The 26,112-nt window shown below is 42.5% G+C and overlaps 1 protein-coding gene and 1 pseudogene across 3 annotated transcripts in view; one reads left to right on the top strand and one right to left on the bottom strand.

Annotated features, from left to right (window-relative positions):
- F8 (coagulation factor VIII) overlaps positions 1-26,112 on the bottom strand; it is a 101,142-nt gene that overhangs the window by 72,851 nt on the left and 2,179 nt on the right. For 2 of the 3 annotated variants that reach the window (XM_006773689.2, XM_006773688.2), the window contains exons 1-6: positions 22,649-22,958; positions 7,809-7,930; positions 6,793-6,915; positions 3,932-4,144; positions 2,204-2,263; positions 1,091-1,195 (exon numbers count right to left, since the gene is read on the bottom strand). In XM_006773689.2, coding sequence (XP_006773752.1) covers positions 1,091-1,195; positions 2,204-2,263; positions 3,932-4,144; positions 6,793-6,915; positions 7,809-7,930; positions 22,649-22,794 — 769 coding nt within the window. In that variant the 5' untranslated portion in view covers positions 22,795-22,958. Of the gene's footprint in view, positions 1-1,090; positions 1,196-2,203; positions 2,264-3,931; positions 4,145-6,792; positions 6,916-7,808; positions 7,931-22,648; positions 22,959-25,725; positions 25,805-26,112 lie in introns of those variants that run through there. The other variant, XM_015570455.1, reaches the window with a different exon arrangement.
- LOC107184658 lies at positions 21,939-22,425 on the top strand (annotated as a pseudogene).

Genomic DNA, 26,112 nt, shown 5'->3' on the forward strand with positions numbered 1-26,112 from the left:
TTATTTTCTTGTGTTTCTAAATTTTCCATTTTCCTCTTTCTTGGCTTACATTCCAGTTTTACTGAATACATTTTCAATGGCTTCTAAGGGCTACCATTTCTTTCTTTTTTTTTTATTGTTTTATTGCTTAAAGTATTACAAAGGGTATTACATATGTGTCCTTTTTTTCCCCCGCCTTTGACAATCCCCTGGTAAGGGCTACCATTTCTAAAAATGTCTTTATTCTTCCCCCAATGCTGATTTACAGTTTGGCTATGAATTCTAGGTTGAAAATGACTTCTACCTTAGAACTGTAAAGTACTGCTTTATTATACTGACAATCTAATTCTCATGTCTTTATATGTGACTGTTTCTCCCAGGTCTCTGTGTTCTCAGAATTCCACAATAATAATTTTGTGTTGGGATCTTTTTTATTTATTTATTTATCCTGCTGTGAAATTTTAATACAAAGACTCAAATCTTTTTATTCTTTTTTTTTTTCCAAAAAGAGTTCACATTATATGTTTATTTTTTAAAAACTGACTTAGCAACAGGAAGCTAGTTTCTGAGTTTATTTCCACACTTGCCCTCTGAACCCTGTCTTGTTGAATGATTCAGAGTATCAGATTCTCTCCCATAATTTCCTTTCAACAGAACTTACTGTATTACCCACCCATCCTCCAGACGTAAATGGCTAAAACAGCTGGCTCTTTCACTCTCGGTATATACACACAAACACAAATGAGGTACACACACACATACGTATAATATACATCTCTGCATATATAAACACACACTTTGGTCATTTATTTTTTTAACAGCACAAAGATCATTAATCAAAATATAATTCATTTGAACAGTCAAGGCTTGACATGAGATCATTATTTCAAGAAAACCCAAAGAGACTAAGCTCCCAAACATCAATGATGAGAGAGAATCATTGATCGGCTGCCTTCTGTACACCCCCAACTGCGGATTGAGCCCCAAACCCAGGCATGTGCCCTTGGCTGGAATTGAACCCGGGACCCTTCAATCCGTAGGCCAACACTTTATCCACTGAGTCAAACCGGCTAGGGCGAACCTGAGGATTCTTCAGCGAGTGTATACATACCTGGAAGAGACCGGTTTACATAGCCATTGATTGTGTGCATTTCAGTCCGGGGCCGAGCAGATGCCTGTGTGGAGGACTCATGTGTTTCTGAATGCCAACTTTTTCCTGATGAGATAGGATACAAATGTAGGCCCAACTGAGTGTCTGTCTCATGACTGACCCTCCTTTTCTTCTTCCCTCTCTCCCATGGGGTAAAGACTGCTCACACCTTAAGCATTTCTTCTTCTTTTTTTTAAAAAAAGATTTTTTAAAATTGATTTCAGAAAGGAAGGAGAGGGAGAGAAAGATAGAAACATCAATGACGAGAGAGAACATCGATTCCCAGTCAGGGAACATGCCTGGGGTGCGGGAGGCGGCTGATCAATGATTCTCTCTCATTGTTCATGTTTTTGTATCTCTCTTCTTCTCCCTTCCACTCTGAAATCAATAAAAATAAATAAGTAAGTAAATAAATAAAAGTTAAAAGGTGAAGATAAAAGAAGGCATATTCATTGAAGCAGAGAGTAGAATGGTGGTTTCCAAGAGCTGGGATGGGGGAAATGGGGAGATATTAGTCAAGGGTACAAACTTTCAGTTTTAAAATGAATAAGTTCTGGGGATAGAAAGCACAGGCATGATAATCATAGTTACTAAGAGTGTGTTGAAAAAAAAAAGTGTGTCGAACACTGGAAATACCCTGAGAGTAGATTTCACGTACACTTGCCACACGCAAATGGTCACTGTGAGAAGATGGATGTCAAATTAGCTTGACTGTAGTTAACTATTTCACTTTATGTATGTAAAATCATCACCTTAAATATATGCAATGTACAATTTTTACTAAAATTTTCTTAAGTTAAGCAAAAAGTCCTTGTTTGTGGACTTAATGAGAGGGATTAGGCTAACCTGTGACCCAGCTCCTGTATCTTACCTCAGCTGCCAATGAAACCATGGGTGCATTTAGGGGTGGGGATTCATTGTCATTTCCACCTCCTTCATTTCTGAACAGTAAAGTAGTTTATGATCTTTCTGGAATCACTTCTGGACAATAGCAGCTCTCATTTCAAGTACCAGAATAAATTAATATATTTGCTTTCTTTCAGGAGTTCAAAATTCAGATTGCAGCTCACTAACCTTCATCAAATACAGCAAAAAGCAGTACAAATTCGTGTGTCCTTTCTTTGGCCAGACTCCCTGCAAAAGAAGGGAGGACATTTATTGTCTATTGAAAATCCTTTCCAGCAAACTGACACTAGGAGGAGACATTACTTCATCAACAGCCTGAGAGTAGAACAGATGTAGTCCTTTGTCTCTTGTTAACTTTACCATAACATCATTTCTTTGGTGTGAGGTTTCCTATACCAATGCTTCTAAAACTCTTCGGGTGCTCGCTTCGGCCGCACATATACTAACATTGGGACGATACAGAGAAGATTAGCATGGCCCCTGCACAAGGATGACACGCAAATTCGTGAAGCATTCCATATAAAAAAAAAAAACACCACCACAACTAATTCGGGTAAAGAACCTTTTTTTTTCAAATTTCAAATTTGTTGCAGACCATGACTTTTGTAAAATGTAATAAAAATGAATTACTAGCCCAGCCAGCATAGCTCAGTGGTTGAGCATCAACCACTGAGGTTGTGGTTCGATTCCCAGTTAGGACACAAGCCCGGGGTTGCAGGCTCCATCCCAGTGTGAGGTGGGAAGAGATTATCCAAAGAACTTATATGCATATATGCATTACCTATGGACACAGACAATAGGGTGGTGAAGGCCTGGGACGGGGCGGGAATCGGGTGGAGGGAGGCAATGTGTGTGTGGGGGAAGGGACATCTGTAATAATCTCAACAATAAAGATTTAAAATATATGTATATATTTTAAAAGATATATAAAATACAAGCCCATATAATTATATTTTATATAGTATATACATGTGTTCAGAGCAAATATAAGAGAAAAAGAAAAATTACAAAATGTGCCTATAAGCAATTAATAGAGAATTTCTATTATGTTTAACATTTTTACTTCTGCAGTTGTAAATAAACGAAAAATTTGTGAGCAAAATAACAACTATCTATATTAAACACCTCAGTCACACTTTAAATGAACACCATGTACACCAATATTTGGAATTGTTAATGTTAAAAATGAGCTTGCTTCATGTGTTAATGGTTGAATTTGTTGGCTGTCTTTCTTAGCATTGTATTTCTTCATTTTGGGGGAAAGTTTTCTTTGAAGCCTTAGTTTGAGTAGGAAGATTTTTGCTTATGATATTCCCCTTTTGTCTCTCTTGTACCCTGGCTTCTTGGAAAGTAAAAGTTGGACAAAGAAAGTAACTCACCTATACAAATTTAAAATACAAGCAAAGTTATCGGAAAACACTTTAATTATTTTATTTTAAAATTATCAAGTAGGGGCCCTAGCCGATTTGGCTCAGTGGATAGAGCATCGGCCTGTGAAATGAAAGGTTTCGGGTTTGATTCCGGTCAAAGACATGTACCAGGCAGGCTCGATCCCTGGCCCTTGTTGGGGCGTGTGCAGGAGGCAACCAATCAATGTGTCTCTCTCACATCGATGTTTCTCTGTCTCTCCCCTTCCCTTCCACTCTCTAAAATTCAATGGAAAAAATATCCTCAGGTGAGGAATAATAAAAAACAAAACAAAACAAAAAGTGCATTGTGGCAACATAGGATGAACACCTGTTCCTCTAGGAAACTAGATTACGCTCCTTTTCATGGGCATGATGCTAGGGGAAAGGAACCTCTTTCAGATTAATAAATGCTATCTTTTATGGATAGACCCAGATGTTTGTATTTCCCTGCTTATTTCCTCTCAATCCTACCTTTTCTTACACTTACCTTCTCTACAAACCAGGAGGGTTCCAATGAGACCTGAATTCAGGTCTTTCACCAGGTCCACATGAGAAAAATAGGAGTAGGTGAGACATGGTGGGTCAGAGGCCATTGGGCCATTCTCCTTCAGGACCTCCCAGACATAGGTATGACTGTCACCAGGAATGACTTTATCATCTTCCTTCTCCCTTTGGCTGGTCTGATCCTCATATTGAGCACCTAAAGCAAGAATGCATAAAACTGTCATTTTTATGCCCATTGTCCACTCGGGGAAACATATCAAATTTATTGTCACCAGTAGATTCTACACAAGCAACAGCCTTTCTGCATCTTTAGTTGGAAGACTAATAAGCAGCAGCTATAGCTCGGCCAGCATGGCTCAGTTGTTGAGCATCAACCTATGAACCAGGCGGTCACGGTTTGATTCCTGGTCAGGGCACGTGCCTGGGGTGTGGGCTCAATCCCCATTGTGGGGTGTGCAGGAGGCAGCTGGTCAGTGATTCTCTCTCATCATTGTTTTTTTTAAATATATTTTATTTATTTTTTACAGAGAGTAAGGGAGAGGGATAAAGAGTTAGAAACATTGATAAGAGAGAAACATCGATTCAGCTGCCTCCTACACATCCCCCTACTGGGGATGTGCCAGCAACCAAGGTACATGCCCTTAACTGGAATCAAACCTGGGACCCTTTGGTCCTAAGGCCGACGCTCTATCCACCGAGCCAAACTGGTCAGGGCTCTCATCATTGTTGTTTCTATTGCTCTCTTCCTCTCCCTTCCTTTTTGAAATCAATTTAAAAAATGACAAGTATGCAAAGCCATAGAGATACAAAGCATATCAGTGGTTGCCTGGGACTGGGGGTGGAATGGGGCTTGAACTTGAAAGAGAGAACTTCTTTAAGTGTCCTAAAGCTGGATTGTGTTGATGACTGCACAACTGTCTAAATTTACTAAAAGTCATCAAACTACCTTAAAGGGGTGAATTTTGTGGTATGTAATTTGTACCTCAATAAAGCTATTTAAAAATGCTATGAGGTAGCTATACACAAAAATCAATTTGAGATGGTGTGAAGGGTAAAATAATAAAACTTCTAGAGGAAAGCATAGAAGACAATTTTCGTGACTTTGGGATAGGCAAATGTCTTAATAAACAGGACACAAAGCTCTAAAATAAAAGAAAAATGTGATAAATTTTTGTGTTTCATTAACTGTTGAATTTCTATGCTTCATTAACTTTAAGAACATGTGTTTATGAAAATAAAATTAAGATAGTAAAAATTCAACCCACAGACTAGAAGATATGCAAATATTTATATGTCTTTGGATTGGTATTTTGAATATAAAGTACCTCCACAATAAGAAAATAATAACTCATTTGTTTTCAACAGGATAAACGCTTAAACACTAGGTCAAATACTTTACAAAAGGATATGAGAAAAGTCAACAAACTCATAGAATGATATTTAACATCACAAATTTACTTGACAGTCGTGGGATCCCAGACTAGTATAAGAAGGTCAGGAACTTCTTGATCATAACATCCTATATAATAAAACCCTAATATGCAAATCAACTGAATGGCGGAATGACTGGTTGCTATGACACACACTGACCACCAGGGGGCAGATGCTCAATGCAGGAGCTGCCCCCTGGTGGTCAGCCAGAAGCAGGATTCATGGCTGGCAAGTGCAGTGATGGTGGCAGGGAGCCTCTCCCACCTCTGCAGCAGCACTAAGGACCCCTTGGGGGATGTCCGCCTATAGGCAGACATCCCCCGAGGAGTCCCGGACTGCGAGAGGACACAGGCTTGGTTGAGGGACCCCCCTGGTGCAAGAACGTCATGCACAAGGCCTCTAGTAAAAATATGAAGGCTCATGGTAGGACTATAAATCACATGGGCATTAGGCCATCACCTGACTGTGTTGTTCCTGGGCAGAAGCACTGTAGATGCCCGTGTGAGAAATTAGATAATCAATTTTCCCAAACCTCACCTGGCTTAGGATACAAGTGCTATATGCTGCACAATTGTGAGAACTCTGGACTCTCTCAAATGCCCCTAGACTTATTTTAAATGCTCCCAAGTAGATAAGCCTCATGGAAATAGCCAGCCCAGCTCCAGCCAGAGCTTGGAATGATTTTTCCTCTATACCATCTGCCCCATCCTATCTCCTTCCTCCAATCCAGGTCAGCCCTGGCCTCATGAGTGCAACCCAGAAAATTAAGGTCTTCCAATTTCAGAATGAGAAATTGGTCAACATATAAGCATAGTTAGGCTGTACAACATAGAGCATGTGCTCCAATAATTTATTAAGGATTTTCTTGAATCTTCTTGATCTATATCTATCTGGACAATATCATAGTCAATTGTGGCACCCTCTTCACTCCCTTCCTGCATTGTGAAGTTTAAGGAGAAGATCGTTGAAGTGGGGACTGTGGCCAAACAGGTTGTTTGTTTTAACGAGGTCAGCTTGTGCTTCTGCTAGTTGTCTCTCATCCCCTGGTGGCATCCATATTTAGAAATGGGGGGAGGGGAAGGAGAGAAAATATCTGAAAAGTCAGAATCTAAAAAAGGAGAAGGAAAATTCTGTTTCAACTTTATACCATGAGTCTTGATTCCTCTCTAGTAAGTTTTCTGGGCATAGGAAGGCAGATGAAGTGGGAATTTTAGGATCTGTGGCTTGGATTCCCATGGGAGGAGAGGGGACCAAATAAAAATTCGGGGGATTAGACTAAAATGACAATGTTCTTAACTTCATGAAATAGGCCTAGGTTAGCCTCTTAACTCTACTATTCACTAGTTTGATGACCTTATACTCAATATTCTTCTATGCCGAGATGACAGGACAGTAGGAGGACATTTGACTCACCTTCAGATGCTTTCCAGTAGGAAACACCAACAGCATGAAGACTGACCGCATGAGAAGCCATGTTCTTAAGTGTAATGACCACTGTGTCAGAAACCTCAGCCCGAATGGTAGGACCCAGCAGACCTGCAAGAATGAGATGCACCCCAAAGGTCACTTGGAGGGTGGCACTCCAGAAAACCTTTTTTTATGAAAGTTATGGTCCGAGTCACAGTGGAGAAGCATGTCTCTGTGGTTACTGATAAAAAGTGGTAGTCAAATGAATGAACGTAGAAACTGCTATTACCAGCTCAACTTTATGATTGTTCTGAGGGCACAGTTCTGGCAATTCATTCAATGCATTCATTCATTTAACTAATAGTAGCTGAGTTCCGACTACAGTATATTCTAGAGACTGTCCTAGGCAGCGGAGATATAGTGAATAGGACAGATCATGGAGATCACATCTGAGAGACATTAAGCACATAAAAAATAAGCCCAGCCAGTGTGGCTCCATGGTTGAACGTTGACCCATAAACCAAGAGGTCATGGTTGATTGCCAGTCAGGGTACATGTAAGGGTTGCGGGCTCAATCCCCAGTAGGGGGCGTGAAGGAGGCAGCCAATCAATGATTCCTGAATAGGTGGGTTGATATCTCTCTTTAGAATTTGGGGATACTTGTCACCTATAATTTTTAACAATAATTCTAAGATAGAAAATGTTTCATCTGAACATCTTTTGCATGCTTATTTGACATCTAAGTGAAGGTATCAAGCAAGCAGTCAGAACTGAAGATATAAACTTATTAGCATAGAGATGATATTTTAAAGCTATGAGACTGAACAAGATCATCTAGGGATTGAAGGTAGAAAGAAAATAAAGCAAATGCAGGTCCATGATCCTTGGCACTCTAATATCTACAGTAAAAGCAGAGGAGGAGGGCCCAGCAGAAAAAATTGAGACTATTCACCCAGTGTGTTTCCCGATAGGTGGTAGTAGATACCCCGTTTTATAATAAACAACCAATACTGTTTTCATACCCATCCATGGTGGCCTGGGCTTGGCAGTGTTGAAAAGGTGATCCGTGAACTCTACAAAGACAGTCTTTTTGTATATGACTGAGGTGTTGAATGGAAAAGATCTTGGCACTTCAGGAGGAAACCTGTGTGAAAAAGGAAAAAGTTTTATGATAAATCATAGCCCTCGCTGGTTTGGCTCAGTGGATAGAGCGTTGGCCTGCAGACTGAAGGGTTCCAGGTTTGATTCTGGTCAAGGGCACATGCTCAGGTTGCGGGCTCGATCCCCAGTGGAGGGTATGCAGGAGGCAGCCAATAAATGATTCTCTCATCATTGATGTTTCTCTGTTTCTTTCTCTCTCTCTCTCTCCTTTCCTCTCTGAAATCAATAAAGATATACTTTAAAAATGATAAATCATATAATTGATACCCATACAGTGCATCAGCCAAAAAATCATTTGCCAAAGCAATAACTACAGTATCCTTCAATTTCATCTCTAAAACAGACTATAACTTTTATCTAAGTACCTTGTATTCAAATTTTGTCAGTATGTACCTAAAATTATACTTCCCTTCATAGGGATACCAGAAATAAGGAATACAACAGAGAAAATGACCTTCCAATGAAAACTATGTATATTGAGACCTACAGGTGCCAGGAGCTATAATTTAGAGTCAATCCTCCATTAATACTAATTACTTCTTAAAATATATCTTTATTGCTTTCAGAGAAGAAGGAACAGGATGAGAGAGATAGAAACATCAGTGATGAAAGAGAATCATTGATTGGCTGCCTCCTGCACACCCCACACTGAGGATTGAGCCCACAACCTGGGCATGTGCCCTGACGGGGAATCAAACTGTGACCTCCTGGTTCATAGGTCGATGTTCAACCGCTGAGCCACACCAGCTGGGCTAATGCTCATTCTTGTCTCTAGTCAGATACTCCCAATTACCCATTTATTTGTGGATCAGCTACTAAATCAGAAATTTTATAATTATATAAATGTTCCCAAAATGTTTCCTATGCCTAAAGGATAAAACTCTTTTAGGTGAAGGCTGGTTCCCAAAACCTTTTCCTCTCTCCCTACCTGACAAGTTAGGTTGTTATTTCCTGAGGCCGAGTTTAGGTTGAGCAATAAAAAGGACCAATGTGAATCCTAGTGAAGAAGGCCCCCGTGAATTGGTAGAAAATACCAAGTGGTTGAGGTGAGTATTTCCACGCACTGGTTTTCATCTGCTAATTATTTTTGCACCCCAGGGAGTGTTTCCGCAGATTTCTATATGCCATAGAGAGCCTCTCCTGGCTTATGCTTCTGGACATCTAATTTCTCACCAGATTTTACCAACTGGTTTTGTTTCAACAATCAAGAGACTATAGGCACAGGCATGGACATTTCGGGAATGAATATTCATGTGGAGAAAGCAAAGGCTCTTGCCCTGGAAGAAAGTTTTCACGTGCAGATCCTGGTCTCCAAACCTTGATCAGTCAAAAAAAAATTAAGCACTCACTCCCCCCACAGATGTATATTCATTCATTTATAAACCATACTAGAGGCCCAGTGCACGAATTTGTGCACATGTGGGGTCCCTCAGCCTGGCCACTGATTGGGGCCATCGGGGCTGTCTCGCCCAGTCCTGATCAGGGCCAATGGGGGCCGGCCAGCCAGGGGGAGGGACCGTGGGAGGTTGGCCGGCCACAGAAGTTAGTTATGAAAGCACACTGACCACCAGGGGGCAGCTCCTGCAGTGATCATCTGCCCCCTGGTGGTCAGTGCACGTCATAGTGACCGGTCGACCAGTCGTTCGGTCGACTGGTCCTAACGGTCGCTTAGGCTTTCAAATATAGAGATATTACATGCCGCTGTGCCATCATAAAACACATGCTAAAAATAAATATGAAAAAAGAGATGTTTTTAAAGATATATAATTACATGTGGAGTGAGTGTTGTTTCTGATGTCTTATTGACTCTCAAGGGCTTTTGAAAAGCAGGAGATATGCCTGGCCGGTGTGGTTCAATGGCTGAGCATCGGCCTATGAATCAGGAGGTCAAAGTTCAATTCCCAGTCAGGGCATATGCCTGGGTTGTGGGCTTGATCCCTAGTGTGAGGACAACACACTGCAGGAAGCAGTTGATCAATGATTCTCCCTTATCATTAATGTTTCTATCCTTCTCTCCCTCTCCTTTTGTCCCTGAAATCCATAAAATATATATATGTGTGTGTGTAAGAAAAGTGGGAGATGTGATGGAAGGAGGACAACACAAATAAATGGTGATATACTTGGTATGGGATACCACTGAAGAAAGAACCCCAAACATTAGCTACAAATGACAACAATAAAGATAAGGTGGCGGAAAGGAGAGGCAGCTTCCGAATGTGGATATTAGTATGCTTGGAGCAAAAGCCACACCATACCTAGGATTACGAGGATGTGAAATCAATAACAAGGTACCTGACATTTATTGCTTATTTCTTTCTTAATCTTTTGCTGAAATAACAAAAATATCAACGTTTCTTTCAGGAGCAGCCACACCAAAGAATCATTCATTCCTGTAAGAATTTTTTTTCCTTTTTCTTATAAAGGCTTTAGTAGGAATGCTGAGGTAGAGAAGGAAAATGCAATATAACATTGTGAAAGTTGCTAAACTGAAAAATCAGTGATATACAAGGAATGAATCAAAAGATACCTTGAAGGAAATGAAAATGAAAACACAACCCAAATCTATGGCACAAGGCAAAGGCAGTCCTAAGAGAGAATTTTATAGTATTACAGGCCTATCTCAAGAAACAAATAAACAAAAAATCTCAAACAATCTAACTTTACACTAAAAGGAACTTGAAAAATAAAAAGCTCAAAGTGAGTAGAAATAATAAATACTAGAGCAGAAATAAATGAAATAGATTAAAAAAACAAACAAACAAACAATACAAAAGAAACCAATGAAACCAAGAGCTGGTTCTTTGAAAAGATAAAGTTTGATGAACCTTTAGCGAGACTCATAAGAAAAAAAAGATGGAGCCCTTGCTGGTTTGGCTCAGTGGATAGAGCATTGGCCTGTGGACTGAAGGGTCCTGGGTTCAATTCCAGTCAAGAGCACATGCCTGGGTTGTGGGCTCGATCCCCAGCAGGGGACGTGCAGGAGGCAGCCAACCAATGATTCTCATTATTGATGTTTCTATCTCTCTCCCTCTCCCTTCCTCTCTGAAATAAATAAAAATATATTTAAAAAAATACAGGAGTCAAACAAATAAAATCAGAAATGAAAGAGGAGAGGTAACAACTGACACCAAATAAACACAAGGGACTGTAAGAAAATATTATGAACAACTATATCCCAACATATTGGACTATGTGAATCAAATGGATAAATTCCTAGAAACATACGATCTTCCAAAACTGAATCAGGAAAAAATCAGATAATCTGAATAGACAGATTACTACTAGTAAAATGGGAGGAGTAATAAAAAACTCCCAACAAACAAAAGTCCTAGACCAGATGGCTTCACAGGTTTTTTGTGGGTTTTTTTTTTCAAACATTCAAAGAAGAACTAACATCTATTCCTTGACAATCTATTCCAAAAAATTCAAGAAGAGGGAAGACTCTCAAGCTTATTTTATGAGGCCAGCACATTATCCTAATTCCAAAACCAGACAAAGACACTACAAAGAAAGAAAATTATAGGCCAAAGTCCCTGATGAACATAGATGCTAATATCCTCAACAAAATATTAGCAAAACAAATCCAGCAATACATTAAAGATCACACACCATGATCCAGTGAGATTTATTCTGGGGATGCAAGGTTGATACAATATCCGCAAATCAATAAATATACTACACCACATAAACAAAATGAAAGACAAAAAACAACAACACATGATCATAACAATAGATGCAGAAAAAGCATTTGATAAAATCCAGCATTAATTTATGATAAAAAGTCTCAGTAAAATGGGAATAGAGGGAACATCCCTCAACATAATAGAGGCCATATACAACAAAACCACAGCCAACATCATACTCCATGGGCAAAAACTGCAGATGTTTCCCTTAAGATCGGGAGCAAGGCATGGATGTGCACATTCACTACTCTTAGTTGACATCGTAGTGGAAGTACTAGCCACAGCAATCAGACATGAAGAAGAAATAAAAGGCATCCAAATTGGAAAAGAAAAAGTAAAACTGTCATTATTTGCAGATGACATGATGTTATATATAAACAACCCTAAATATTCTACCAAAAACTACTAGAACTGAGAAATGAATTCAGTGAAGATACAAAATAAATATCTAGAAATCAGTTGCATTTTTATATACCTACTAAAGGCCCGGTGCACAAAATTTGTGCACTCGGGGTGGTGGTGGGGGGAGATGTGTGTTCCTCAGCCCATCCTGTGCCCTCTCGCAGTCCGGGAGCCCTTGGGGGATGTCTGACTGATGGCTTAGGCCCGCTCCCCCCTGGGAAGCGACCTAAGCTGGCAGTCAGACATCCTTAGTGCTGCTGTGGAGACAGGAGAGGCTCCTACCACTGCCACTGCGCTCACCAACCATGAGCCCAGCTTCTGGCTGAGTGGAGCTCTCCCTGTGGGAGTGCACTGACCACCAGGGGGCAGCTCCTGCATTGAACATCTGCTCCCTGGTGGTCAGTGTACATCATAGTGGCTGTTTGGTCAATCTGCATATTAGCCTTTTATTATATAGGATAATGAACTGCCAAAAAGGGTAGAGGTGAGGCCATAAGACCTTTTTTGTGAGGCACACAGTTATCCTCCACCCACCCAAATCAGGAAACACTGGTGAAGGTGGAAAAATGCATTCAGGTTCCCATCAGGGTGAAACCCGAGTAGGTCCCTGAGTTTGTGCTCCTGGAGTTTGGATGAGGGGTGTGGCCTAGAGACGCATGTTTGAACTATTCTAGTGAACAATAAAAATCCATCAAATTGCAGACACAGCAGACCCTGCAATGTGAGTTTCCAGGAGTCACACTCAACTCAAACTGCACGGAATGTTCGAAAAGAGAGGGATGGACAGACAGCTGCTCACAGAAGGAGGCTCTGTGAGCCCCAGACATGTCGATGTGGAAACCAAGGCAGAAAGAATTAGCTGAGGAAGCCAGGGAGACTGCTTCTTAAGAAAACAGAAGGGGTTGGGTGAGCCTTAGAATGGTGAGCCTACGCCTAACAGTGAGCACTCACTCACATAAAGTCAAGACTGTTGGGAGCACGAGGAGAAACTGACCAGTGTACAGTCACAGAGGAAGACCTTCACACCCTTGGAGGGACCTAGCAGCAGATTGGCTGAAAAGGCTTCTTGAACCTGTGCATTGGTTTTTTAAAAATATATAGTTTTATTAATTTCAGAGAGGAAGGGAGGAGATAGAAACATCAGTGATGAGAGAGAATCATTGACCAGCAGCCTCTTGCATTCCTCGCCCCCCCCCACCCCCCCTGCGACTGGAGATGGAGCTGTGACCTCCTGGTTCATAGGTAGGCTCAGCCACTGAGCCACACCAGCCGGACCTGCGCATTGTTTTGAGTTGACCTCTCTCAAAGGGACCAAATGAATGGGGCAAAGGTGAGGCTGAGTTCATTCTCACCTCTCTAGGCACCCTCCCCTCCCACAAAGCCCTGCATTTCACTCCATTCCAGGGTTTTCTGGGCACCCACCCGAGAAAGCACGTAGCAGGAACAGCTCTGCCAACCCGAGGCCATGACAAATGACTTTCTGTACTGGCTGAGGGCCAGAGCCAGAGTACTGATAAGAAAGCTCTTCCAGTAAAAGGAGTTGATTTACCGAGGAAGGAATGAGGGCCTGCATTTTTAGAGAGCCACCAGCATGCTGCAGGAGCAGGTTATCAGAGGCACATCTTGTCCACTCGTGGTACACTGACACCTTACTTTCAATCACTCCCATGGCTATATGGAGGCTCCCTGCTGACCAGTTACTAGTGGAGGAAAAAGCCTGGGAAGTCTTGATATGCAGATGCAAGCCAAAAACTGATTGCTGTAAATCCCCCAAGGGGCCCAACTTCGGCCCTTGTTGTTGATTGTCCTTTTGGCTAGAAAGAGAAATGGCCTGCCCTAGCCGGTTTGACTCAGTGGATAGAGCCATACGATCCGTCTCTCGGCCAATTTTTTGCTTTGAGTTGCGAGCTAAAATTCGGGTTACGAGCCAGCTTCAGATATCCCACCGCTTGTTGGTGCAGCGAACGTCACAGTGAACGCCACAGCATCAGCCCAGCATCACGTGTCTCACTCGTTCACTTTAATGATTTGACATATGAGTAATTTGAGTTACGAACTCCATCATGGAATGAATTAAAGTCGTAAGTCAAGGCCCCACTGTATTAGAAAAAAAAAGAAGAAAAGCGAAATGGCCCAAGGTTCAAATATATACAGACTAATGGACAAAAGCAAATGGCTTGGTTGTCTGGTCAGGGGCCTTGAAAGAAAAGACTAAAATATCAGGGACAAAAGTGTCTCTGGGCAAGGCTTATTCAGTGAATAGACACTAAATAGAAAGATCATTTCATATGTTAATGCCATCAGAGAGCATCTACCATGGAAGAAGCACAAAACAATAATGTGGACAAAATTACTAGCACTAGCCATCGCAGTGCTAAGCGTCTCTGGTGGCAGGGAGAGAATTTATGCATGGATACAAATGCATGGATTCCTTCTGACTAAGGCAGATCAGGCTACTGTGGCCCCCAAAGTCCAACCTGTCAGCAATAGAAACCAATGCTGAGTTCCCAATATGGTACTGCCTATCATGGAGACCAGCCAGCCAGTTGACTGCATTGGACTTCTTCTGTCCCAGAAGGGATAGCACTTCATTCTGATTGAAAGAGACATGCATTCCAGGTACATGTTTAGCCTTTCCTGCCAGTACCACTCACTGAGGGCTTACAGAGGGTTTGAGTCCCTGATGTGGGATCTGATATAACATCATGTCAGGTCAGGGGACCCGCTGTACAGCAAAGGATGTGCTGGAGTGGACCCACGACCATGGTCTCCATTGGCTTTATCACATGCTCCCCCATCCAGAAGCTTCTTAAAGCAGAGCTAAAGATGCAGCTTGCACAAGTCCCTGGGAGGATGGAGGGCCAATCTCCAAGATGCTGTATATGCATTCATTCAAAGATGCTTGTGTCCCCAATAAAAGGGCACATGGCTTTAGGAACCACAGAGTGGCAACAACAAAAGCTCTACTTACCATCACGCGCCATGACCCACCTAGAGACTCTGTGTTGCCCCTCCCTGCAGCTCTGGGGTTGGCAGTCTAGAAGGCTCACTCAGCAGAAACACAAGAATCTCATTAGTGAGAAGCTAAAGGTGACGCCTGGGCACCTGGGGCTACTCATAAGTACCAAAGGAGCAGCAGGCCAGACTTGGAGCTCCAAGGCTGTGGTCATGAGTAGGGGAGGTGTTGTCACACCGGGGTAGGCAAGAATGCGCTACACCAAAGGGCAACCATACCACCTTAAGGGCACAGTGCATTGAAAGGGGTGGCCAGGAAAAAACTCAACCCCCATCCACATGTGGGGACGGGGAAGCTGGAGGATGGCACTGGGTCAGGAGCCCCAAACTCCTCCCTTTCTTTCCCAAAGCATCCCACAGGCCCTTCCCAGGGCACGCCATGCCCCTTCTCATAGAAGGCCATGTTCCCTTCCCAGGATAGCCAGCGCTTAATGGCTAATCAGTATCTATAATAATAAAAGTGTAATATGCTAATTAGAACGGAGGTCCTTCCAGACAACCTTCCGAACGAAGCCGGGGCTGCAAGGGAAGCCCAGGTCCCGGGTGCCGGAGGAAGCCCGTGCTGGCAGCTGGGGGAAGGAAGGCCTACTCTTGCACAAATTTCATGCATCAGGCCTCTAGTGGAAATATAAAGGCCTGGCCAAGCTGGACCAACTTGGGACAACTCAGAAGGGTCATTCCAGCTCTAGAGCTCCCTGTACGGTCGGCCTGCACTGCAGCCCAGCTTCTCCCTCAGCCTACCTCTGCCTCTGCCCTGTCCTTCCCTTCCCTTCCCGTTCTGGTCCTCAGAGCACTCTAAAGCAACTTCCTGCACATTCATCTCTGTTTCACAATATGCTTCCAGGGAACACAACCAGTGACATTAATTCATATTTAAATGTGCTCCAATTTCATCCATCTCTAAAAATTTCCATGGCACTAGCTTTGGCATAGACCTGTGTGCTTTTTAGTTATTTAAACATTATTTGATGCTGATATCATTGTGTTTACTCTTCCCTTCAGTCCATTTGTCCCATCTCCTGGCCACTTTGAGACTTAAGCCCTTCCAAACTTTTCAACTCATCCCCAGTTTGTTCCTTTTCCTCTTTCCCCATTTTGTCTCCTAGGTTCTGCTGAGTCTATCCTACCCAGCTTCTCCAAAGTTTCCATTGGTTTCTAACAAGACTCAGATCCATATCCAAAGATAGGTATTTGACATGCACTAGCACAGTTTAATATTTCTGACTAACATGAACATATAAGACACACAAAAAGTGTTTACTAGAGCAAGAGCTTGGAAAAGGATCAACAGTAGACAAAAATTGCCCGGCCGGCGTGGCTCAGAAGTGGAGCGTTAACCTATGAACCAGGAGGTTGCGGTTCAATTCCTGGTCAGGGCACATGCCAGGGCTGTGGGTTCGATCCCCAGTGTGGGGCGTGCAGATCAATGACTCTTATCATTGATGTTTCTATCTCTCTTTTTCCTTCTCCCTTCCTCTCTGAAATCAATAAAAAAATATTTAAAAAAAAAGAGTAGACGGAAACATGTTTCTCCCTCTGAGGGAAGAGTGAAAAAAACAAGAAGCCAGATGAAGAAACAAGGTTGTGAGACAGAGAAACAGGAGGCCTAGGCCTAGGTTCAGAGTAGGTCTCTCCATTCAAAGGGACATACTATACATTCCTAGGAGCATTAGCAGCAGCCAGGTGTGGGGTTCAGTTCAGAGATGAGCCGAACAAGGACCATATAGCTTCCCAGCCTGAGACCTTTTCCATTAGAGTGAATTATTTTTCACTGGAACAAAAATACGTGCCTGTCTCGGTTTCAGGGTAATCTGCACAGTAAGTGACAAAATGTTCCAGGATTCATAGGGTTTACTCCTTCCTAACTTTTGTGGGGTTTTTGTTTGTGTATTTCCCTGGAGACTAGAAATATAAGTCTTGCCAAATATATTTGGCAACAATGTCCCTGACATGAACTGTTCTTTCACATTTTATCTAAAACCAATCAGAAAACCTGTTCTATTTCCTGACCCTTGCTTAGAAGAAGCTGAGCAGCTGCAGGAACAGATAATATAAAACTGAATTTCCCCAGATGTTTATTTCAAAGCTTGGCAGAGCTTGTCAGGATGTGTTCAGAGTCAGCTGATTCTGTTAGTATCAAAATAATCTAGACTATAAAATGGTATCATAAAAATAAAAATTCTAGCCCTAGCTGGTTTGGCTCAGTGGATAGAGCGTCAGCCTGTAGACTGAAGGGTCCTGGGTTCGATTCTGGTCAAGGACACATGCCTGGGTTGCGGGCTCGATCCCCAGGAGGGGGCATCCAGGAGGCAGCTGATCAATGATTCTCTCTCATCATTGATGTTTCTCTCTGTTCCTCTCCTTTCCTCTCCAAAATCAATAAAAATACATTACAAAAAAATGAAAAAAAACCCACACAAAAATAAAACATAACTACTATTCTAACTTAAAAAAAATAAAAATTCTACCAATTTTTTCTTGGTAAGTACATGTGACTGCCTACACAACAACACAAAGCTAGACAACAAATCCTTTTCTCCATTCAATTCAATTTTTCACTTAGACTATTATTCACTATGCCACAGGTTGCATGTTAGAGGGGAGCTACAAAACAAAACACAATGAATAAAGTACAATTATCTCAATATTAATTTTTAACAATACCAACATTAATGGATATGTGGCTAAATGGTCAGTTAGATACCACGCTATTGACTATCTGGACCTCTACTTCTGGGTCATTAACATGGCACAACTTCCCCTATATAAACTATACAAAGAACTTATATCCCTTCCTCATACCATATGTACACACTGAGATACTACTACACGGTGATTAAAATGATGAGAAATACTGGCAACATCTAATGTTGTCCAGGATGTGTCGAAATTGGCACTTTCACACATTGTTGGTGGGACTATAAAACGGTACAGCCATTCCGGAAATCTGTTGGCAGTCTCTTATAAAGTTAAACATGCATTCACAATATGATCTAGCAATTTCACTCCTAGATATTTAGCTAAAATAAATTAAAACAGATGTCCACACAAAAACTTGTACAGGAATGTTCATAGTAGATTTATTTATATTAGTCCCCAAACAGAAAACACTCCAAAGGTACAGGTGACAGTGAATGGATATGCAAATTATGATATGTTCCCATAATGGAGCAGTAATTAGCAATAAAAAGGCTAGAACAGCCGAAACCGGTTTGGCTCAGTGGATAGAGCATCGGCCTGCGGGCTGAAGGGTCCTGGGTTCGATTCCGGTCAAGGGCATGTACCTGGGTTGCGGGCACATCCCCAGTGGGAGATGTGCAGGAGGCAGCTGATTGGTGTTTCTCTCTCATTGATGTTTCTGACTCTCTATCTCTCTCCCTTTCTCTCTGTAAAAAATCAATAAAATATATTTTGTTAAAAAAAGGCTAGAACAGTGGTCGGCAAACTGCGGCCCCTTGAGTGTGGCTCTTCCACAAAATACCACGTGCGGGAGTGCACGTACAGTGCGATTGAAACTTCATGGCCACACTCAGGGGCTAAAGAGCCACATGTGGCTCGCGAGCCACAGTTTGCCGACCACTGGGCTATAGCTATTGCATGCAACAACCTGGATAAATTTCCAAATCATGATGCTGAAGCTAAAAAACCAGACATTGAAGAGTGCAAATTATATGATTCTACTGATATAAAACTCTTAAAAAGTAAAAAATGAGTCATGACTCCAGAAAGCAGCTTGTTGCTAGAGGCCTGGTCAGGGAGGGAAACGCAATGAAAAGTTGCAGAATGGTTGATGTAAATGTTCTATATGTTGATTAGGGTGGTGCTTATGTAACTTCTATGCATTTGTGAAAACTTACCAAACTGCACATTTAAAATCTGTGCATTTGCCCTAGCTGGTTTGGCTCAGTGGATGGAGCGTCGGCCTGTGACTGAAGGGTCCCGGGTTTGATTCTGGTCGAGGGCATATGCCCAGGTTTCGGTCTTAATCCACAATACCTCAATGATTCTCTCTTACCATTGATGTTTCCATCTCTCTCCCCCTCTCCCTTCCTCTCTGAAATCTATAAAAAATATTTTAAAAATTTTTTGAAAAAAGAAAATAAGCCTCATTTAAAAAATAAAATCAAATCTGTGCATTTGCCTTGCCAGTTTTGTTCAGTGGATAGAGCCTCGGCCCACAGACTGAAGGGTCCCGGGTTTGATTCCAGTCAAGGGCATGTACGCTGATCCCTGCCCCAGTCAGGGCGAGTGTGGGAGGCAACCAATCAATGTGTCTCTCTCAGATTGATGTTGGGTATCTCTGTCTCTCCCCCTACCTTCCACTTTCTCTAAAAATCAATGGAAAAATGTCCTTGGGTGAGGATTAACAACAACAAAATCAAATCAAATCTGTGCACTTCATTGTATGTAAGTTATATCCATGGTAGGCAAAATTTTGTCCCTCATGACCTTTGCTTATGCCCATGAATTTGTTACCTGGCCAAAAACAACAACCAACAACATATGGAATTATGGTTGCTAATTAACTGACCTTAAAAGGGGAGAGTTATCTGGGTGGGCCCAAGGTAATCACACAGGTTCTTTTTTTGTTTGCTTGTTTGTAAATCCTCACTTGAGGATATGTTTCCATTGATTTTTAGAGAGAGGGGAGAGACAGAGGGAAAGACACATCACTGTGAGAGAGACATATTGATTGGTTGCCTCCTACAGGAGTCCCTCTGGGGATGGAGCTTGTCACTGAGGTACATGCCCTGTGACCAGAATCGAACCCGGGACCCTTCAGTCCTTGGGCAAACTCTCTATCCATTGAGCCAAACTGGCTAGGGCCACAAAGTGGAAGAGGGAGGTAGAAAAGAAGGTCTGAGAGATGTAGTGGAAATTTAAGTCAGATTCAAAGCATGAGAAAGACTTAATGCACTCTTGTTAGTTTGAAGATGGGGGGCATGGAAATTGAGAGGAGGAACTGAATTCTAAATAAGCCTGGAAGTGAACTCTCCAGTAAGGAACACAGCCCTGTCCACACCTTGATTTTGGCCTTGTGTGACCCTGAGCAAAGTACCCAGTCATGCCCACTGAAACTGTGAAATGAATGGATTTTCTCGCATGCTTCTAAGTTTGAGGCACCTTGTTACACAGCAATAGGAAACTAAAAGAATACTCAAAATAGAGGTAAATATTAAAAACAACAAGCAAATAAAAATTCAATTAAAATCATGTTTCTAAATGAAATCAAAGATGATATTATAAACTATACTGAAAACAATGAAAAGTAAACTCTTCATACCACAACCTATGGGATACAGAAAAGATGTTCTCAGAGAAAAATATATACCATTAAGAGCCTTCACTATTTTAAAGAAGGAGAAAAAAGAGAAAAGTACATATAACTTTTCCTAAGGTATTAGAAAAATACAGCACAATAAACTCAAAGACACTAAGAAGAGATCATTGATGAGGGCTAAATCTAAAAAATGAATTAAATTCAAAAATAACTACAAAGCCCTGGCCAGGTGGCTCAGGTGGTTGGAGCATCATCCTGTACACCAAAAGGTTGATGGTTCTAAAAAAAAAAAAAGTTGAGGGTCAATCCCTGGTCAGAGCATGTGCAGGAGGCAGCTGATCAATGATTCTCTCTCATCATTGATGTTTCTATCTCTCTCTCCTTCTCCCTTCCTCTCTGAAATCAATGAAAAATATATTTAAAAAATGAAAAAGAGATATAACTACAGACATAGGATAGTTTAACAATATTACAAGACTGTTATGTAACTTGATATCAGTACATTATCAAATACATGGATAATTGCTTTCCAGGAAAATATATATAACCAAATTTGCCTGAAGAAGAGGTAGAAAAATCTGAATAAATTGATGACCATAGACAATATTGAAAAGGTTATTTAGTACTACTTTCCCAAAATACATCAGAACCCCCCCAAACATGAAAAGCTTCTGAACTCATGGCTAATATTATCCTTATGCCAAAATTGGACAAAGAAGTCAAAACCACATCACACACACACACACATTACAACAAGAGACTAAACTTGTGTGTAATGTTGATGGGATCTCATTGCTCTCCTTCTCTCTCTGGAAGCTATGTTCTCTCTCTTATGCTCCTTGCCTCTTTGCCCTTTCTCCATCCTGTAGCTTCCAGAGTGGCAGCATCTTAATAATAAAAGGCCAAAAGGCATCACGACCAAAACAACCAAACAACTGGTCACCAGGAGGTGCATGGAGCGCCTCTCGGCCATAACGACCTAACAACTGGTCTCTATGATGCCCACTGGGTCCCGCCTCCCACCCAGCGTGGCCAGCAGGTGTCAGTCTGGGTCCCGCGTCTCGCCTGGCGGGGCAGAAGTCAGTCTGGGTCCCACCCAGTGTGGCTGGCAACAGTCAGTCTGGGACCCGCGTCCCATCTGGCGCAGCGGGAATCAGTCTGGGTCTCGTGCGATATCACACACTGGACTTCTAGTCTATCTATATATATAAAAGCCTAAGTGACCAGCCGACTGGCTGTGATGCACACTGACCACCAGGGGGAAGATGCTCAACGCGAGAGCGGAAACCACAGGCATGGAAACATGGAAGAGACTGGTGAATTTCAGAGGGAAGGGGGGAGTAGGGAGGGCGGGAAGAGATTAACCAAAGATGTTATAGGCATACTAGAGGCCCGGTGCATGGATTTGTGCACCAGTGGGGTCCCTTGGCCTGGCCTGTGCCCTCTCGCAATCCGGGACCCCTCGGGGGATGTCGCACTGACGTTTTCGGCCCCATCCCCGCAGGCCAGGCTGAGGGACCCCACCAGTGAACGAATCCGTGCACTGGACCTCTAGTGTGACAGTAAGAGTCAATGGACAGGCGGCTATTGTAGAAGTGCCAATGGTCAAAATGAAGTTCAATCCCTTTATGACTTCTGACCCGAGCAAGAACCATAAAAGGCATTTCAACACACTTTCCCACATTCAAAGGAAGATTATGTCTTCTCCTCTTTCCAAAGAGCTGAGACAGAAGTACAATGTTCAATCCATGCCCATCCAAAAGGATGATGAAGTTCAGGTTGTTCAAGGACATTATAAAGGCAGCAAATTGGCAAAGTAGCCTCAGTTTACAGGAAGACATATGCCATATACACTGAACGAGTGCAACGGGAGAAAGCTAATGGTACAACTGTTCATGGGGACATTCCCCCCAGCAAGGTGGTGATCACTAGACTAAAGTTGGATAAAGACCACAAAAAGATCCTTGAACGTAAAGCCAAATCTCACCAAGTAGGAAAGGAAAAGGGCAAATACAAGGAAGAAACAATTGAGAAGATGCAGGAATAAAGTAATATTATATGCAACTTTCATTACAAACTTAAAATGAAAAAAAAAAAGATTCAACGGACAAAACAACAAAATATCAACGAATAGGTCAGTTCTAAGAAAGGGACAGGCAGTTAGCATTTACGCTAACAGCACAGATGCGCACGTGCCTTGCCTGGAAATGCTTTTTCAGTGCTTACTAGCATCACAGCCATTCTAACCTGTTGTATGCACCTTCCTCCAACCAGTCATATCCCCACAAACCTGGTCAAACTCTACGGAATGTGTCTTTACCTTGTATCCATGTGGAGCTCACTGAGTAGTTCACTTTGCATGTAGTCCCAGGACAGTTCAACTGCGCCCAGGTAGTATCTTCTGGTGGCACCAAAGCTGACAGGCAAAAGGCACAGAAAAAAGCAGGTGGCCAGCTCTATTTGCATGGCTCTTACGGCTAGGAAATGTTCAACTGGAGAAACGAAGGATTAATTCTTCTCTAAAACATCCTTGGCTCCCAAGAGAGAAAAAGGTAAATCTTCTATCATTTAGTGAAAAGTCCCAAAATTTCTGCAGAGGATTTTAGGGAGCGTTACCTGCTGGATGTGACAGCAGCAGCACTGAGCAGTAAGGGATAGGATTGCTTCCTTTTTGGCTGTGGGAAGCAACCACAGGAAGAACTGACTAGGAAAAGGGCGGCTGAGCTAAAGCTTAACCCATTCACCTCTGAGAACAGTAAGAGCACGAGAATACTGCTTTAATCAGAACCTTTAAGGAAAGGAAGAGAGGGAGGGGGAGGTCAAGGTACTCATATTCCCAGCCTACTCCTACCCTCTTCCTTAGTAGCAGCAACAGATTCTGGAATCCACTTGCATAAGCAAGAGTAACCAGGATCCTAATAGCCTCCCTATTTCTCCCCTGGCCCCTCACACGCCACTACTGACTTTTTAAAGCTACGAAGCAGCCCAGCCTGTGTGGCTCAGTGGTTGAGTGTTGACCCATGAACCAAGAAGTTACCAGTTCGATTCTCGGTCAAGGCACATGCCCGGGTTGTGGGCTCGATCCCCAGTGTGGGGTGTGCAGTAGGCAGCCAATCAGTGATTCTCTTTCATCATTAATGTTTCTATCTCTCTCTCCCTTCCTCTCTGAAATAATAAAAATATACCTAGGGCGGGGGGAAAAAATGGACATATATGTAATACCCTTTGTAATAAAAAATAAAATTAAAAAAAAAAAGAATGTCGAAAAGCGGATCCTGTCACTCCTTTGCTCAGAACCCTCTACTGGCCTCTAATCTCACTCGGAGTAAGATCCTGGGTCTCTACCAAGGCCTAGTGCATCTACCATGATCTGCATGTCCCTTCCTCCGACCTCCGTGGTCCCATCTCATTTTGGCTACTGACCTCCTTGCTCTTCCTTAAAATACAAAGCAAACTCTTGTGCCTAAAACTTGCCACTGGCTATTTCCTCTTCTTGAAACACCTTTCCCCCAGATCCCCACACATTCCCACTCCCACATCTCCTTCAAGTCTTGGCTCAAATCTTGCCTTCCCAATGAGCTCCAACAAGGACCAACTTTACATGGTAAGCTCTGTACCCACACTGGCACTACTGATATCCCTCCTGGCTTTGTTTTTATTTACTTTCAAAAAATATTTAAAAAATCAAAATATTGATTTCAGAGAGGAAGAAAGAGGGAGAGATAGAAACATCAATGATGAGAGAGAATCATTGATCGGCTGCAACCTTCATGCCCCACACTGGGGATCAAGCCCACAACCGGGGCATGTGCCCTGACTGGGAATGGAACCTTGACCTCTTGGTTCATAGGTCCACACTCAAGCACTGAGCCACACCAGCCAGCCAGGCCTGGCTTTGTTTTTATACATAGCACTCATAACCACCAGAAATGTATGTGTCTATTTATCTTGCATCGTTGTTACTTGCGGCTTCTTACGTTTGCTTACATTTGGCCCAGGTATAGGATACTGTATCTCCTTACATCAGAAACCTGTCATGCTTGGTTCAAGCAGAGAAACTATTGGGTTAATATACATTAGGGGGAGTGAGGGCCTCCCCAAGGCCCTCAAAGTATAGGAGATAATAAGAAGAAACTTGACCAGGGTTGCAATAAGAAATGTTATCACTGAGAGTTCAGTTCTGCCCGGGTAAGAATGTGTTTGGCAGCAATTGGCGAGATGTTGTCCAGCTTGGAAACAAGCCAGAGGAAGGCCCTTTGATAAAAATGTGCTGTACCTCTCTCTACCAGGCACCAGGATGCAAAGGTAATAACTGCATGTACTACATGCCAGGAACTGTTGGAAGTGCTTTCTAAAGCAGCTGCTATTCTTTTTAAAAAAATTTTTTTATTGATTTCAGAGAGGAAGGGAGAGGGAGAGAGAGATAGAAACATAGATGAGAGAGAAACATTGGTTGGCTGCCTCCTGCACACCCCACAATGGGGATCAAGCCCGCAACATGGGCATGTGCTCTGACCAGGAATCAAACAGGTGACCTCTCAGTGCATAGGATGATGCTCAATCACTAAGCCACACCGGCTACAACTGTAATTCTTGTCTTCATTTTACAGGTGATGAAACTGAAGCATAGAGATGTTAGGCAACTTGGCCATGGTCACCCAGTTTGTAAGTGATAGCATTCAAACCCAGGTAATCTGGTTCCAGAAGTCATGCTCCTAACCCCTAAGCCTCAGAGATGAATAAAATCCAGGTCCCGCCTTCTGGGAGACATAGTCCAATGGGGGAGACAGAAAAGTATCCCCATAGTTACAATACAGGGTGATAAATTCTCTGCCAGATGCTTTACACATTATCTGATTTAATCCTCACAAGCAACTGCAAAGAAAGGTGTTTCAGGAAAAGGAAATAGCGGGTGCTAATTTCTAGGCACAAGAGTTTGCTTTGTATTTTAAGAGCAAGGAGGTCAGTAGCCAGAGTGAGATGAGACCACGGAGGTTGGAGGAAGGGACATGCAGATCATGGTAGATGCACTATACCCTGGTAGAGACCCAGGATCTTACTCTGAGTGAGGTAAGAGGCCAGCAGAGGGCTCTGCAAAGGAGTGACAGGATCTGCTTTATAGTTTTTTGGGTTTTTAAAAAAATATGTTTTTATTGATTTTTAGAGAGAGAGGAAGGGAGAGGGAGAGAGAGATGAAGCATCGAGGTGCACAGAGATTAAATGGTTTGCCTAAGGCTATGCAACTACCCATCTGTCCTAGGCACTGGGTGCACAGTTGTGAAAAATAAAAACAGCTGAGAGACAATAAGCAATACTTCCAATACATTAGTATCTTATTCACTGTGTTAGAAGGTAAAATAAATGTGCACAAAAGAAAGTACAGTCAGCCCTTCGTACCTGTGGGTTCTGCCTCCTGGGGTTGGGGATCCTCAGATGTGGACAGCCAATAGTAATCATTGTTCTACAACATCCTATCCTATCTAATAAGAGACAAACATGGTAATTAACCATACCTCCGCTACGCTTCCCATTGGCTAATCAGGGTGATATGCAAATTAACTGCCAACCAAGAATGGCGGCCGGCGGCCACGCAGCTGAAGCGAACATGAGGCTTGGTTGCCCCCGCAATGGAGGAAGCCAAGGTTCCCCGCCTGCTGTGGCCCAGCTCTGAGCTCCGGATGCAACAATGTTTCAATTATAGAAGCTAAACAAACCCGGAAACCTGCTTTCAGCCAGCCACCCTCGGAGCTGGAGCTGCAAGAAAGTTTCAATTACAGAAGGTAA

Source organism: Myotis davidii, unplaced genomic scaffold (genome assembly GCF_000327345.1).
Source record: "Myotis davidii unplaced genomic scaffold, ASM32734v1 scaffold546, whole genome shotgun sequence".
Taxonomy (NCBI): Eukaryota; Metazoa; Chordata; class Mammalia; order Chiroptera; family Vespertilionidae; genus Myotis; species Myotis davidii.